The sequence below is a fragment of the Cetorhinus maximus genome, chromosome 12 (assembly GCF_964194155.1).
Source record: "Cetorhinus maximus chromosome 12, sCetMax3.hap1.1, whole genome shotgun sequence".
NCBI classification, from domain to species: Eukaryota; Metazoa; Chordata; class Chondrichthyes; order Lamniformes; family Cetorhinidae; genus Cetorhinus; species Cetorhinus maximus.
The window spans coordinates 57,100,920-57,117,415 of record NC_135890.1 but is presented as its reverse complement, the minus strand read 5'-3'; the positions used below and the strand labels follow the sequence as shown (position 1 = coordinate 57,117,415).

The 16,496-nt window shown below is 42.7% G+C and overlaps 1 protein-coding gene across 4 annotated transcripts in view; it reads left to right on the top strand.

The window, feature by feature from the left end:
• The window catches only part of eea1 (early endosome antigen 1), a 130,196-nt gene that overhangs the window by 57,063 nt on the left and 56,637 nt on the right, over positions 1-16,496 (top strand). For 3 of the 4 annotated variants that reach the window (XM_078553675.1, XM_078553672.1, XM_078553674.1), the window contains 5 exons: positions 3,184-3,522; positions 6,864-7,013; positions 9,188-9,307; positions 11,129-11,332; positions 13,027-13,227. In XM_078553675.1, the coding sequence (XP_078409801.1) occupies positions 3,184-3,522; positions 6,864-7,013; positions 9,188-9,307; positions 11,129-11,332; positions 13,027-13,227 (1,014 nt within the window). The remainder of the gene's footprint in view (positions 1-3,183; positions 3,523-6,863; positions 7,014-9,187; positions 9,308-11,128; positions 11,333-13,026; positions 13,228-16,496) is intronic. The other variant, XM_078553673.1, reaches the window with a different exon arrangement.

Here is a 16,496-nt window from a genome sequence, read left to right as displayed (position 1 = left end):
TAAAAGGTTCCTCAAATGAGGCCATATGGGCAATCACTTTGCTGGGAGTGGTACTATAGGCCTCCAAACAGTCAGGGTGAGGTAGAGGAGCAGACATATAGGCAAATCTCAGAGAAGTGTAAAAATAATAGGGTAATAATAGTAGGGGATTTCAACTTCCCCAATATTGACTGGGACGGTTTTAGTGTTGAAAGGCTTAGAGGGGGCGGAATTCTTAAAGTGCATCCAGGAGAGTTTTTTGAGCCAGTGCGTAGAAAGTCCTACAAGAGAAGTGACGGTACTGGACCTAATTTTATGGAATGAAGCCGGGCAAGTGGTAGAAGTGTCAGCGGGGGAACATGTCGGGGATAGTGACCATAGCTCTGTAAGATTTAAGGTAGTTATGGAAAGGGACAAAGATGGGCCAGAAATAAAGGCCCTGAATTGAGGGAAGGCCGATTTAAATATGATAAGACAGGATCTGGCCAAAGTGGACTGGGAGCAGTTAGTAGTAGGAAAGTCCACATCAGACCAGTGGGAGTCATTCAAAAAGGAAATAATGAGAGTTCAGGGCCAACATGTTCCCGTAAAGGTGAAGAAAGGTGAAGGGTAGGACCAGCAAGTCCACGGAACCCTGGATGTCAAGGGATATAGAGGATTGGATAAGGAAAAAAAAAGGAGGCTTATGGCTTATGGCTTTACCCTTGCTGTTTGTAGAGTACATTAATGATTTAGACGTGAATATAGGAGGTATGATCTGTAAGTTTGCAAATAACATGAAAATTGGTGGTGTCGTAAACAGTGAGGAGGAAAGCCTTAGATTACAGGACGATATAGATGGGCTGGTAAGATGGCAGAGCAGTGGCAAATGGAATTTAATCCTGAGAAGTGTGAGGTGATGCATTTTGGGAGGGCTAACACAGCCAGGGAATACACAATGACTGGTAGGACCCTAGAAAGTACAGAGGATCAGAGGGACCTTGGTGTACATGTCCATAGATCCCTGAAGGTAGCAGTGCAGCTAGATAAGGTGCTTAAGAAGGCATATGAGATACTTGCCTTTATTAGTTGAGGCATTGAGATACGAGAGCAGGGAGGTTATGTTGGAGCTGCACAAAGTGTTAGTTAGGCCACAGCTGAAGTACTGTGTGCAGTTCTGGTCGCCACACTATAGGAAGGATGTGCTTGCACTGGAGCGGGTGCAGAGGAGATTCACCAGGATGTTGCCTGGGCTGGAGCGTTTCAGCTATGGAGATAGACTGGATAGGCTAGAGTTGTTTTCCTTAGAGCAGAGTAGGCTGAGGGAGGATCTGATACAGGTATACAAAATTATGAGGGGCATAGACAGGGTAGATAGGAAGAAACTTTTCCCCTTAGCGAAGTTGTCAATAACCAGGGAGCATAGATTTAAGGTAAGGGGCAGGAGGTTTAGAGGGGATTTGAGGAAACATTTTTTCACCCAGAGGGTGGTTGGAATCTGGAACACATTGCCTGAGGGGTTGGGAGAGGCAGGAACCCTCACAACATTTAAGAAGTATTTAGATGAGCACTTGAAACGCCAAATTGTACAGGGCTCCAGGCCAATGCTAGAAAATGGGATTAGAATAAATAGGTGCTTGATGGCCGGCACGGACACGTTGGGCTGAAGGGCCTGTTTCTGTGCTGTATAACTCTATGACTCTATATGGAGGAGATGTACTAGAATGCCACCAGGGCTGAGGGACTTCAGTTATATGGAGAGACTGCAGAAGTTGAAATTGTTCTCTTTTTTTCAGCAGAGGAGATTGGGAGTAGAAATGTTGGTAATGTTGAAAACTATGCAGGGTTTTGACAGAGTAGATAGGGAGATATTGTTTCCAGTGGTCAGAGGGTTGGTAAACAGAGGATGCAGATTTAAGATAATTACCAAATAGAACAAGGGGAGGATGAGAATTTTTTTAAGCAGCGAGTTGTTATGCGCTGGAATGCACTTTCTGAAAGGATAGAAGAAGCAGATTCAGTAGTGACCATGATGAGGGATATGGATACGTTTGTGGAGAGGAGGGATTTGCAGGGCTATAGAAAAACAGCAGGAGAGTGGAAATAATTCGATAGACTTTCAAAGAACTGGCACAGGTATGATGGGTTGAATGGCCTCCTGTTTTGTATGATTGCAAGTTTGACTTGTCCAATTTGGACCAAATCAGGGTCTTTTTTTTTTTGGGGTGTCTAAAGTCGCCTCTGGTATTTCAACAATTGTGAGATATCGAGGTTCGTGCTTTATAATTAGTAAAAACTTGAACAGGTGATATTTTTAAACAGTACTTCCAAGTGATTAAAATCTAAGTTTCAGTGTTCAGCGTGAGTTTGCTTTGTATTCATTCTCTGGATGTGGGCTTTGCAATTTTCGCTCATCCCTGGTTCATCCTTGAGAAGGTGATGGTGAGCCAATGTGAACTCTAGCTGTTTGTTACAACTGAGCAGGCACTTCAGGGGACAAGTTAAGAGTCACCCAAGTTGGTGTGGGGCTGGAGTCACATAACCAGGCGAGGGCGCCTGATTTGCTTCCCTAAAGGTCATTAATGAAACCGATGGTTTTTTAATGACCGCCTGACAGCTTTGCTGTCACTTTTACTCATACTAGCTTTTTGCTTCTAAATTATTATAAACTGAATTGAAACTCTCAAAGTGCTCTTTTCTTCAGTCACGAATGTGTGCATTGCTGGCAAGAGTTACATTTATTCCTTAAGAAATGTGGTAATAAGCTGCCATCTTAAAAACAACCAAATGGCTTGCTAGGACATTTCGGTTTTAAGTTGACCACGTTGTTATGGGCTTGGAGTCGCACATAGGTCAGATCGCACATGGACGTCAGATTTCCTTCCCTACAGGATCGGTTTTTATGACCATTGAGTGGTCTCATATTCACCATTGCAGATACAAGCACATTTTTAATTCCAAATTTATTTAATTAAATTTAAATTCCCCTGCTGCCATGGTGGGATTTGAACCGATGTCTCCTGATCATTAGTTCAGGCCTCTGGTCCAGTAACAGAACTACCATGTCACTGTAGTCCTATGAAGGTGGGATTTGAACTTGTTCTTGGATTACTACTTAAGCATCATAAGCACAACACTACCATAATAATAATTGCATTAACATTGTACATACCATAATCATTTGTAATCATTCTACAATGAAAATGTGTAATTGCATTATTTCAGAAACTGTCAGAAAATCTATCCAAGAAAGGGGTTGAGTTCCAGCAACTGCACGATCGTCTAAATGAGGCATCTTTAAGTAAGAAGAGTTTGGAGACCAGCCTGCAGGAGAAGGAGCTCGATTCCAAGCAGCTGCAGGCAAAGCTGTTGGCTGCCGAGACACTGATGCAAAGAGCGCGCACGGAGTTGGGTCAGAGCGGGGAGACGAACCAGAAACTGAGGGGAGAACTATCGGAGGTGGAAACCAGGTACCAGCAGCTGCGGGCCGAGTTCAAACAAATGCAGCAACAGAGAGAAGAGAAGGAGCAGCAGAAGGTCCAGCTGCAGAATGAGATGAATCAGGTGAGCTGCTACAGTTTGATGGCAGTGACTGGAAAATTTCCAGTGCTGCACCTAAAGTTTTCCGCACTTCAATGCGGGAAATTGAATTAGGGACATCAGAAACGTGAGCCAATCATTCAGCCCTCGACCCCGTTGCACCATTCAAATAGATCATGGTCGACCTGCACCTTTGCTCCATATCCTTTGATATCCTTACCTAATCTATCAATCTCAGTCTTGGAAGCTCCAGTTGTTCCCCGGCATCTATGGTTTGTTGAGGGGCGTGTTCTAGATTTCTTCCACCCTTTGTGAAAAACACCAGCATGGACCAAGTGTTGTAAATACTATGTAATAAATACTATATAAAAAACCCTTCCCGATCTTGCTTCTGAATGGCCTATCTCTAATTTTGAGACTTTGTTTTTGTTTCCCCACCAGACAAGAATGTTTGTTATACTGCAATGATTTAGAATTATTTCTGCCTGGGATTGGGGGGGAAGGGTGGGGGAGCACCTGCATATTAAATATTGTCCCAGGAACCCCCTGCTCTAATGTCTGCAAGGCAGTGTCAGCTGTCAGTGCTTTCTTGATATCTAACAGTAGAAATGGTACAATTGGAAGCAGTGAGTTTAAGACCCTGCTGGACTCTAGTTTCGAGGGAGCCCCTCAGCCCCAGTGACTCTTTAGAGATGAGTGGCCATGTTGGGATCTTTAAACTTTGGGTTAATGAAGTTCTGTGGTTCCAAATAATACTAAACAGCGCACAATGAGGCCATTTGGCCCATTGTGCCTGTTGGTTCTTTGAAAAAGCTATCCAATTAGTCCCACTCCCCTGTCTCTTCCCCATCCGCCTGCGTTTTTTTCTTTTCGAGCACATGTCCAATTCTGTTTCCAAAGCTACTACTGAATCTGTTTGCACTGTCCTCTCAGGCAATGTGTTTCAGTGCTTAGTGCCTGTACTATACAAATTGCTAACATTCATTACTGCGAGGCAGGGTAAGTGAGCACTTGTGAAAGTATAAGCTGCTTAAGGAGAGTTAGTGTGGTTTTGCCAGACATAAGTCCCCTGTGCCTCAATAGTGGAGATCTTTTGACGGTCAGTTGTACAGTATATGGAGGATCAATGGATGTCGAGCACACGGATCTTTCGAAATGTTTTAGCTAGGGTTCACGCAGGGAGTTGATCATTCATTTCGGACGTAGAACTGGATGGAACCTTGTGACTGGAGGATGAAATTAATTGGAAATGGGTTAGAGATTAAGATAAAAGGGCCATTCTTGCATTGGCGGGCAGTTACGAAGTGTCTGAGATGAAAGCTAGGATTCCCGCATATAAAGAGTCTGATTTTTACAATGCAAGGCAATGTACAGTGAGTTGTGAATTTCATAAAATTGCACAGAATGTATAGCACAATGACAGGCCATTCAGTTCGGCCCAACTCCTCCAAGCCAGTGTATATGCTCCACACGAGTCTCTTCTTTTACTTCATCTTACCCTTTCAGCATATCTTTCTATTTTCTTTCTCCTGCATCTGTTTATCAAGTTTCTCCTTGAATGCATCAGTGCTATTGACCCTAACTAACTCCATTAGATCCACATTTTACTACCCTCTGGATAAAGCAACCTTTTCTGAATTCCCTGCTGGATTTATTAGTGACTATCTTGTGTTTGTAACCCCTAGCTATTGGAACTCGCACACGTTTCCATATCAAAACTTTTCATAGTTTTGAAGATCGCTATATCATGTAATCCTGAAGCTTCAATTTTCTAGAACAAAGAGCTCGGCCTATTCAATCCTTCCTGATAGTTGTAACCTCTCAGTTCTGAAGGACAGAAAGTTGCAGAAGTTAAAAGATGAGAGAAAAGCTGGATAAAATGGAGTGTTTGGAGGTGTAGATGGGAAGATTTAACAGCGTACATGCAATTAAAAGGTCACGCATTAAGCAGAGCGAGTAGGACAGGTTCCTACTACAACAAGCTAAACTGAGAACGCTAGATCAGTATGTGAAGATATATACCTACAGATAGAGCAGTGAAGACAAAATACAAAGTGGCCTTCCTTATCTGTAATTAGATGTGATGGATTAAACACTGCGGGAATGTTGGGTGGAGTGGTTGTTTAAAGGAACGGTGAGAGGTGGTACATTTTGAACACGAGTGTGACAGTTGGACAAACCGTCAAAACATTGGGTCAAACTCAGGCTGTGTAAGTGGGCTCTTGCTATGTGCAAATTGCCTGCTACGTTTCTTGCAGTACAACACTTCAGAAGTACTTAATTGGCTGTAATGAATTTTGAACACACTCAGCACGACCTCAGTTTCTGCAATCTTTTGTGGTAGTTTCAAAACCTTTGTGCTAGATGCAGGGCATCTCCCTCGCCCCACCCACCACCACCACTCCCCACTCCTCACTCCCTGGGTGACTTGATCATCCATTGGGAGTTTCTGTTATTCTGCTAATTCACAGGTCTTTGAGGAGGCTCTAAACATTAAACTGGAACTTTAGGACACAAGGACACTACTGTTAAAAGGTTTTAATTTAAATTTCCTAAAGATCTAACTAGAAAATAGATATTTTTAAATGTATTCTTTCATTGGATGTGTGCGTTGCTGGCAAGGCCAGCATTTGTTGCCCATCCCTAATTGCCCTTGAACTGAGTGGCTTGCTAGGCCATTTCAGAGGGTAGTTAGGAGTCAACCGCATTGCTGTGTGTCTGGAGTCATATGTCCGCCAGACCAGGTAAGGACGGCAGATTTCCTTCCCTAAAGGACATTAGTGAACCAGATGGGTTTTTACAACAATCGATGATAGTTGTCATGATCACCATTACGGATTTATTAATTGAATTTAAATTTGAACCCATGTTCCCAGAGAATTAACCTGGGCCTCGGGATTACTAGTCCAGTGATATTACCACTATGCCACCATCTCCTTCAGGTTTCTCTATATATTTTTTAAAAAGTCATTTTATGTAATTTAAAATTCGGGTTACTCAAGGGTGGTGGATTGACACTAATTTAAAATGCTTATTTTTTTGTGATGAACTCCTTTTCGGCTGCCTTAATCAAACTGCACCAAGTTACCATTCTTAAATATATCGAGAAATATTTTAAAAATTGCTTTTAAAATCTCTGCCCAATTGTGCAGGTATGTAGAAGAATTTGCAAATGACTTTCCAAAACTGATGCAAATTTTCATCGATTGCACCAGAAGTGAAAACTCCAGCCTATATTTGTAATAATGTGAATGATTTGTGCTGAATGTCTAGTTGTGTAAGGTCTGCAGTTCTCGATGTGGTTGGATGGCCGCGAGCCTGCTCACAGTGATCCGAGATGTTCATTGAACTCGTCTTGTTGATAGCTCCACGCGAAGCTTCTGGAGACTGAGAGGCAGCTTGGTGAGGTACAGGGCCGGCTGAAGGAACAGAGGCAGCTGTCCGGTGAGAAGCTGAAGGACAAGGAACAGCAAGTAGCTGACTTGCAGCTCAAACTCTCCCGCACTGAGGAACAGGTAAGGGGCACTTATGGAATGTGCGGTACAGTTGACTCCTGTTCTCCTTTAACTCTGCACCCATCGAACAGTTTCTTTCACTCATCAGACCTGAGCACACCACGGCTCATTCATTCCCGTTTATAAGGATTCTTGACCCTGGTATGATGAGCAGTTTATACCATTCAATTTATTATCTGCCTGAGACTGTGCGTAGGGAGGGAGTGAAGTCATTGGTGAGAGTACAGGCTTGTAGTGGGAATAAGTCATAATGTCAAAGTTTAATCCCTGGCTCGGTATCTAACACTACATTGTCTCCATCATTAATGGCACCTATTTCCACCTCTTGTTATGTTAGCTCCTGGTCCAATAATGTCTCAAGTTTAATCATCTTGTTCTCGTCTTCAATCTGCACATGGCCTTGACCCTTGCTCCAGGCCTACCATTCACTTCTAAGTCAGAAAGTCAAGGGGTTTGAGCCACACACCCAAGGCTCGAATGGACTTTGTAAGCTGACCCTCCAGTGTAGTACTGAGGGAGTGCTGCACTCTAAGGCACTGTTTTTCAGATGAGACATTAAACTGAAATGCCACCTGCCCCCTTGGGTAAGCGTTAAAGATCCCGTAACTTTGTACGAAGAAGAGCAGTAGAGTTCTTGGTGGTTTCCTGGCCAACATTTATCTCTTACCAACAAAACAAATGAAGTGGTGATTTATTAGTCCATATCCTGATTAACAAAATATTTCCTGTTTGCATTAGTAATTCCGTAGACTCGAGATAAAAATGACTGACTTACAAATTTTTTCCCCAGTGTTCAATTAGTGATGTATTTAGTTCTTGAGCTTAACGTATTTCAAATACCTGATAAACCATAGTGACTGCTTAAAGAAATTTCACACTTGAAATTTGGTAGTCTCATTGGCTGCGGAACTTCATTATGTACTGGTCAGCTGCTGCGTTGGCAATAAAATAACAGCTCTTTGGGTGGAAAGCACTTTTGGGATGCCCTGAGCTCTCAGAATGTGCATCTCTATAGCACCTTCTCTCATTCCTTCCTTTCAAATATGATCTGCTGTTTGCCAAATTTCATATGAGACAGTATTTAAGCTGTGTGTAATATCTGTTTGAGGTATTTTCAACTTGAATTAAGAAATAAATTGTTTATCTAGCTGCGGTGCAACATTTGTAAATTTGCTGCTCTTGAGTCTGTAGAAAACCAAGTGCAAGCAGGAAATATTTTGTCACATTGTACATTGATCAGCATGTAACATAGACATTGCAGTCTTCTCCCACTAAAAATGAGCATTTTCATCGGGGAAATCTTCAACAACTGTCCTGTAATGGTATTGAAAACCCTAATCCTATCCAGCTGTCCATCCTGTAACAGTATTCTCATCCTTCTTCTACCCAACTCTTTGCCCATTGTTCTGTGAACAGCTGTGGTCAGTCTTGCTCTCATTTATATCTTCAGCACCAGTCTAATTGATGTCGCTTCTATAAAATAAAACAGGTGGTGCAGATTTTGTCTGTGCTATTGAAAGTAAACTTTGGCCCTCTGTATATTTCAAATGACGTTTGGCCTGTGCCACGTTTTAACTTTGAAATTGAAGTGAGTCATATCAGTCTTCGACTGTCACCAGTAGAGACTGAGCAAATACTTGACAGTATAATAGATACCTACAGCAATCAATGTGTCGACCCAATTGGCTGACAACCTACCAGCTTCTCCAATACGTCAACCAACGTAGAGGAACGAAATGTCAACCAAGCTATCCTCATTGGTTGATCCAAAAAAAATATTAAAAGTATATTTAAAGATTGGAATTTCGTTGCTGGGGGAATGGTTACTCGTAGGCAAGGAGATGGTTTAGAGATCCTGAGGGCTGGGCTGTAGAAAGTTGGCGTTGTGGCCCCTCATGCCCCTGGGAGGAGGAGAAAGGGGCAGTTGTGTTTATATTAAGGCAAGACCCTTGAGAGAGAGCCTAAAGATGATGTAAATGTTGCGTAGACCTGTGTCATGGTTCCCAGTTTATAACGGCATTTGGAAGAAGTTGGAAGAGGCTTATTACCTGATTATGATGTGGTTCTTCAAGCACACAAAGGTCAAGTACTCTTACTGCTGTTTTCGAGGCTCATGCCCTCTTTAAAGATTTTTGTAGGGTTTTTTTAATGTATATATTTTGGATTCCTTTCAGGTAAAGGGAAGTACAGCTGCTACGACTGAAGCACAGCATCAGTTGGACAAACTACGACAGCAGCAGCAGGAGTTGCAGACTGGTCAGCAGAACACCACATCCCAGTTGAGGGAAACACAGGTATTCTACTCCGTGTCTGTCTTGAATCATTTAACAGGTCTCACATGAGGAAATAGTAAGTTGTACAGTTAGATTTTTGAAAAATTCTAATTTTTGATCTGGCAAAACCATTTATTGTCCCTCCCTAGTTTCCCCTTTAGAAGGTGGTGGTGAGCCGTCACCTTCAACCGCTGCAGTTCATGTGGTACAGGTCCACCCACAGTGGTGTCAGGAAGGAGTTCCAGGACTTTGACCCAGCGACAGAAAGGAACAGTAATTATGGGCAGAATTTTGCCCTCGGATGGCATGTGGGCCCCACCGGCTCGGCGGCGGGCGGACAATTGAGGCCATTGACAGGCTAGTTAAGATAATTAAAGACCTGCCCGCCCAAGCTTAAGGCCACCAAAATGGGGCCCACCGCCATTTTGAGTGGGTGGGCCAATTAAGGCCCACCAGTGGCCTGCCCGATGGGAAGCGCAATGCGCTTCCTGTGCAGGAGATGGAGGGAATCCCCATCTGTCAAAGTGCACTCTTTCGCGCGTGCACGCGAAAGAGTGCACTGCTCCCTGAGGCAAAATCCTGTGTCAGGGAGATTCATGAGAGGTAAGTAAACTCTAAAATAGAAAAATATTAAAATTATTAACATGTCCCCCTCATGTGACAATATGACAATAAACACTTAAAAATTTATTATATTTTTATAAAACGGACATGAAACATCATCCCGCCAGTGGATGAAGTTTCATGAATAATCTGGAACCCGCTGGGGCTCCTGGCCTGCCCGCCAGCCTTAAGCTTGGACGGGCAGGTCTTTAATTATCTTAACTAGCCTGTCAATGGCCTCAATTGGCCATTGACAGGTTGGCGGGCAGACAGCTGATTTCGCTGTCCGCCCGCCTTCCTAAAAATTTAAAGGGACCGGGATGACGTCGGGGATTCTTCCCTACATCATCCCGCGTCATTTTCCCCATGGTGAGCTGGCCCTGCCCCCAAATCGCCGAGGGGAAAATCCTGGCCTATAATTCCAAGTCAGGATGGTGTGTGACTTGGAGGGGAACTTGCAGGTGGTGGTGTTCCCATGCGCCTACTGCCCTAGCTGTAGGTGTTAGAGGTTGCAGAATTTGGTAGGTGCTGCCAAAGAAGCTGTGGTGATTTGCTGCAGTGCTTGTAGTTTGGAGATTGGAGCACAAGATCCAGGCTGATACTCCAGTGCAGTGCTCAGGGAGTGCTGCACTGTTGGAGGTGTTGTCTTTCAGATGTGATGTTAAACTGACCCTGTCTTCTCATCTGGGTGTGTAAGATCCCACGGCATTATTTTGAAGATGGGCAGTTATTCCTGGTGTGCTACCCTCGACCTACGCAGCACTTAAAAATAGATTATTTGGTCATTATTACATTGCTGTGTAAAAAAAAGTTGGCTGCTGCATTTCCTACATTACAACGTGGGCTACACTTCTTCACTGACTGTGAAGCACTTTTCAACGAGTTTGTGAAAGGTGCTATGGAAGTGCAAGCCATTCTTTTTATGTCTGTCTTCACGCTGTGCCTGGTGATCTCAAGAAACTGAGTTGGGTGTATGCCATCTGTTTAAAATAAACACAGAAAATGAAGAGAATTAAAAATATTGAAGAAGAGCTTCTTTTGTGTATGAACTTTATGGGGCCTGCAGTGATTTTAGGTCAGTCTCAATCCACAGGTAAAATATCCACAACACTTGAAGTCTTCATTCATTTTGGAATAGTTAAGTATTTGCAGTGCTTAAAAAAAAAGTGTAGTTTTTTTTTAGTTTAAACTCTGCTAAAGGTAAGCAGTTCCAGTCATCTCTGGTGCTTTTTGCTTTAGAATGACCTAGAGCAAGTGCTGCGCCAGATTGGGGACAAGGACCAGAAGATCCAGAACCTGGAGGCTCTGCTGCAGAAGAGCAAAGACAGCATGGTGCAACTGGAAACTGAGCGGCAGGAGCTTGTTGCTAAAATTCAAGATGGCAAGGGTGAGGTAGCCATTTTGAATCAACTGCAGGAGAAGAACCATGCTCTGCAAGACCAGGTACACCAGTTGACTCTCATTTTAGTGTTTATATGTGCTTGTACCTTACTGTACCAGTGCTAAGTAAACCCATTTAATGGTGTGTGGATTTGGAAGCAGCTTTATCATAGTAGGTAAACAGACAACAATTTTTATAATTAGGCAGTGAATTCTGCTCATGTTAGTCTACCTCCAGAAACATTCATCATGAATTTGACACATTTATGAAAGCGATTTTTTTTTCTCCTCCTCTTGAAGGCATTGGGGAGTGAGATTGAATTTGGGCAGGGACACATAACTTCTGCCATGTGCTACATGTCCTGCCCAATATTCAGTTTGGTTGAAGTCATGCTCATGTCCAATTTCACCCCTGTTGATTCTCACTGAAGTATATTTCTGAGGAGCTGCCTCCCTCCCAAGTGGCCATTCCCCATATGTGAATCTAGACTGAGAGTGTTGTCTGTGAGGAGATGGAGGATGATGCTGCAGTTAATCTCATTCCTGCTCATTCATGCTGTTCTCAGTGGCAGGAGTCATGAGGTTGTGACCAGCAGTGTTTGTTCCTCTCCTTCCCAGGGGATGTTGAGACCACTTTCGGTCTTTCCACTATTGACCCAACTGAGATGCAATAATTCAGCATGGATTGGGAATGGGCTGGCGAATCCCTGGTCTATCTGTCCCATTCCCACACTGGCCAGTGTGCTGACCAGTGGAGCCATCCAGGAGCTCAACGTAATTAAAATATCAGTTTTAGAGAGGGGTTCTTAATTATAGTCCACTCCTCAAATCATTAATGGTCTTAAACACTGCGGCAGTACCTAAACATGCACTTTAAAAGGTTGCACTTACAAACATACCCGTGTTTGGTTGGTCAAGGACTGAAACATGTTACAGTGCTGAACTCTGTTCCTTAGACCTTTTACAAATCCAGAAACTCATTACAAACACCCAATTTTTATTCATCTCTCTTAACTCCCTTCCTGTGACAATCCACACAGTTCTGCATTGCATATTTCCATAACTCTGTTAAAGGAGAATTTTGTTAACTTATCCCTAATTAATAACTTCAGTTTAATAAAAACAGAAAATGCTGGAAGAACTCAGCAGGTCTGGCAGCATCTGTGGAGAGAGAAACCGAGTAAATGTTTTGAGTCTAACATGACTCTTCTTTGGAACTCTTTACGAGTGTGCCTACACCACAGGGATTGCAGCAGCTCAAGAAGGCAGCTCATCACCACCTCAAGGGCAATTAGGGATGGACAACATCCCTACATCCCATGAATGAATAAAAAATATTGCTATTCTTCCAATGAAACCTTCAATTATAAGTCTGCATTGCTTGTGTATCATTCATACCAATTATAAAGGATGATGTGTACCCAGATGTTTTCTTCTGCAAAACTATTTTCGCACACTGTCTGTCAATGTCTGAAATCTCTTATTACTATTGCCACAGGGGCAGTCCTGATCCACCAACCCAGTACTTTCCATTGACCTTGACTTCCCTGTTTAATATGTTTAATGATAACATTACTGCAACATTAAGAGACGTTACTAGCAGCATAACATTATTAGTCTTCAGGACGGCCGGATTAACTCTTTTCTTACACCAAGGTGTTAAATTTACTAACGTAAAATAAAGCTGAGTGCGAGCGGCTGTAACTGTGTGAGTATTAACCCCACACCAATGACCGTTCTCTGTATCGAAATGTTAGGTTGCTCAGTTAACTGAGAAGCTGAAAAATCAAATGGAGAGTCACAACCAAGCACAAGAGAATTTACACAAGCAAATGCAGGACCAGAAATCACAACTGCATGCTGCTGAAGACAGAGCTCGCTCCCTCGAGTCTACCATTAGTGAACTCAGCAATCAACTTGCTGAAACCAAGGAGAAGATGGCTCAACTTGACTTACAGGTGCAGTGTGGACTTCATTCATTTACAGTCAGATACTGGCCTTAGTGTTTTATCCGTCTCTATGTAGAACAACAAATTGTGATTTCAAGAATGAAACTACTTGAGTTTCGCCCTTTTACATAGTTGCTGTAAACCAGACTGGAATGGTGAGCTATGTGGTCAATGTAAAGGGGCAATCACTGAGCGTACTCTGGCACCAATAAATGTTTGCTGAGATTAATTACACTGAGAAGCTGGATTTGTTCTCCTTAACAGTAGAGAAAGTTAAGGGCAGATTTAACAGTGGTATTCAAAATTATGAAGGGTTTTGATAGATTAAATAGGGAGGAACTGTTTCCACTGACAGGAGGGTCGGTAACCAGTGGACACAGATTTAAGATCTTTGAATCCGAGGGAAGATGAGTTTTTTTTAATGAAGCGAGTTATTATAATCTATTTTATATAGAATAGAATTATACATAGAATAGAATGCACTGCCGGTAAGGGCAGTGGGAACAGATTTGGTAGTAACTTTTAAAAGGAAATCTGATATATATTTGAAAAGGAAAAATGCTGCAGGGCTCTGGGAAAAGAGCAGGAAAGTGGGATTAATTGGACAGCTCCTTCAAAGAGGCACAATCTGCCAAATGGCCATATTCTCTGACTACTAGGACATTTATGGACATGACTCTTAGAACACATGTGGCAACTTTTAAAAAATAAAGCATTGTTATTCAAGTGAAATTAAGAGACACAGTTTTAAGATTTTAACATTGATTGGGAAACATAATCCCAGTTGAGGTGTTTAGATGACCTTGTAAACTACAACAGGAAAGCCTGAGATCTTTATTGATCAACTCATTCACACCATGATCAATAGATCTTAAACTGTGCTCCTGTTTTACTGGACATTTCAAGTATGTCTCCACTTCCAGTAATTGGCAAGACTTGAGCTGCAAGTTCAGTTGTATTATTCAGTCCTGTATTGCCATGACATGACACTCAGTTTTCAGTGTATGTCACAGGGACATAACCATGTGTGAGACAGAAATTAACTCTAATCGCCACTTGCCTGTCTCATGCTGGAAGTGGAACTTTCAATGCTGTTTTCAGTCATTACCCTGAACCTGTAGTAGCTTGGAAAAAATACATAGCTTCTTATTTCTATTTGCAATTTTTTTACATATTGAGATTCCGTGGATTTGCATCATTCCTTTTCATCACTGCTATTTACTGAATTTATCTATTTGAATTTACATCGTAATCAGATGAGGCAAATTGCTAAATTAAACCTACCATAGCGCAGCTGAAGCAATTTTACAATGTGGATCAAGGAACAGGAGGAGGCCATTCAGCCCCTCAAACCTGTCCTGCCATTTGATTTAATCCATTTACCTGTTCAGATACTATGACAGTGCATTTCAATATGATAACCCATCTCTCATGTTGTTGGACATGGGAGATTCAGACCAAATGTAGTCATCAGGTGAACTTAGAGACTGAGGTTAATTGGATCAGGATCTCCAAAGGAAATTTTAACCTCTTTTCAAGTTATGGATTCTCTCCTTAATTGCATATTTCCATTAAGGGTCCCAATGTCCATGTTTTTAATAGGAATTTCCTATGTAAACTTGTCAGTGTAAATACAGCCTACCAGCTCAGCACCTCCAATGGCAGGAAGGTGCCAGCCTGCCTTTTTCTCTCCTGAACACCAGGATTTGTGTGTGTGTTCTGCACCAAAAGCTGAAATCTGATCCGATCCTCCCAGTTGGCTTCTATTTGTCCTTTTTTGGTTAATTAGCTTTCATTTCCATAGTAACCTTAGGTCACAGGTTCGCTTCTCTCCAGCTGTCGGTCGGAGAAGATTGTTCTGAAGGAGAGATGTCTGGTCGCGGTAAAACCGGAGACAAAGGATGTGCCAAGGCCAAGACTCGCTCCTCCAGAGCCGGCCTCCAGTTCCCCATTGGCCGTATCCACCGGCTGCTGCGCAAGGGTCACTATGCCGAGCATGTTGGGGCCGGAGCTCCCGCCTATTTGGCTGCCATCCTCGAGCAGCTGACGGCCGAGACCCTTGAGCTGACTGGCAACGTGGCCCAGGACAAAAAGAAGACCCGCATCATCCTTCGCCACCTGCAGCTTGCCATCTGCAGCGAGGAGGAGCTCAACAAGCTGCTGGGAGGTGCCATCATAGCCCAGGGTGAGGTCCTGCCCAACGTCCAGGCTGTGCTGCTGCCCAAGAAAACCAGCCACCCCAGCAAGGTTTATGCCTGAAGGGGCAAGATCAGATTACACCCTTTCCAGCAGCTTAGTTTGGCTTCACTTTGGTTAAGGGAATATCTCCAAAAAGACAATTTTTTTCTTTTTTTTTGGGAAATGTGATGTTCATCACACCAGTCAGAATAGTCGAGCAATGCACTTTATCCTTCTCCACGCATGAACCTGCTTGAGGTATTTTCCCCTTTTGAATTCGATAACTTAGTTATTTCATATGGTGAAAATAAATCAAATGTTTCACTCCTATTTGACCTTGGCTAGTTTGAAGTGAAATCATGAAGCACTTTTATTACACAAAGGGACAATCTGGATCTCTCTCCTCCAAATGGCTGTGGATGCTGAAATGAAAACAAAAAATGCTGAAAACTCAGCAGGTCTGACGGCATCTGTGGAGAGAGAGAAACAGAGATAACGTTTCGAATCCGTATGACTCTTCTTCAGATTTAAAAGGAGGTAGCGATGTGGTGAAATATATACTGATTAAGGGTGGTGGGACAGGTGAAGCTGGATAGAGGGCCAGCGATAGATGGAAGCAAAGGAGAGATGGCAAAAGATCTCATAAACAAAAGGTCAAAGAGTAGTTAATGGTGGTTGTACTGGCTAACGGAGGTGCTAATGGTGACATTAAGGAAGCAAGATATGATAATGGCAGGACCAGGGGAAGCACTCTGGAAAATGACAGATGGCCCTAGTTGGAGTGGGATAGGGGGAGGGGACAGGGGTGGGAAGAAATATCGAAAATAGGCTAAAAGCTGGGGATAAAACAATGAATGAAAATGGAAATAAATGTAAAAAATAACAATAATGAAAATAAGTGGGAAAAGAAAAAAAAGAAAATTAAAATAAATAAATTAACTAATTAGAATAAAGTAAAAATGAATATGGGAAAAAGGGGAATGAAAAACAGGGGTGGGGATGGAAGAGAGAGTTCATGATCTGAAGTTGTTGAACTCAATGTTAAGTCCGGAAGGCTGTAAAGTGCCTAATCGGAAGATGAGGTGCTGTTCCTCCGGTTT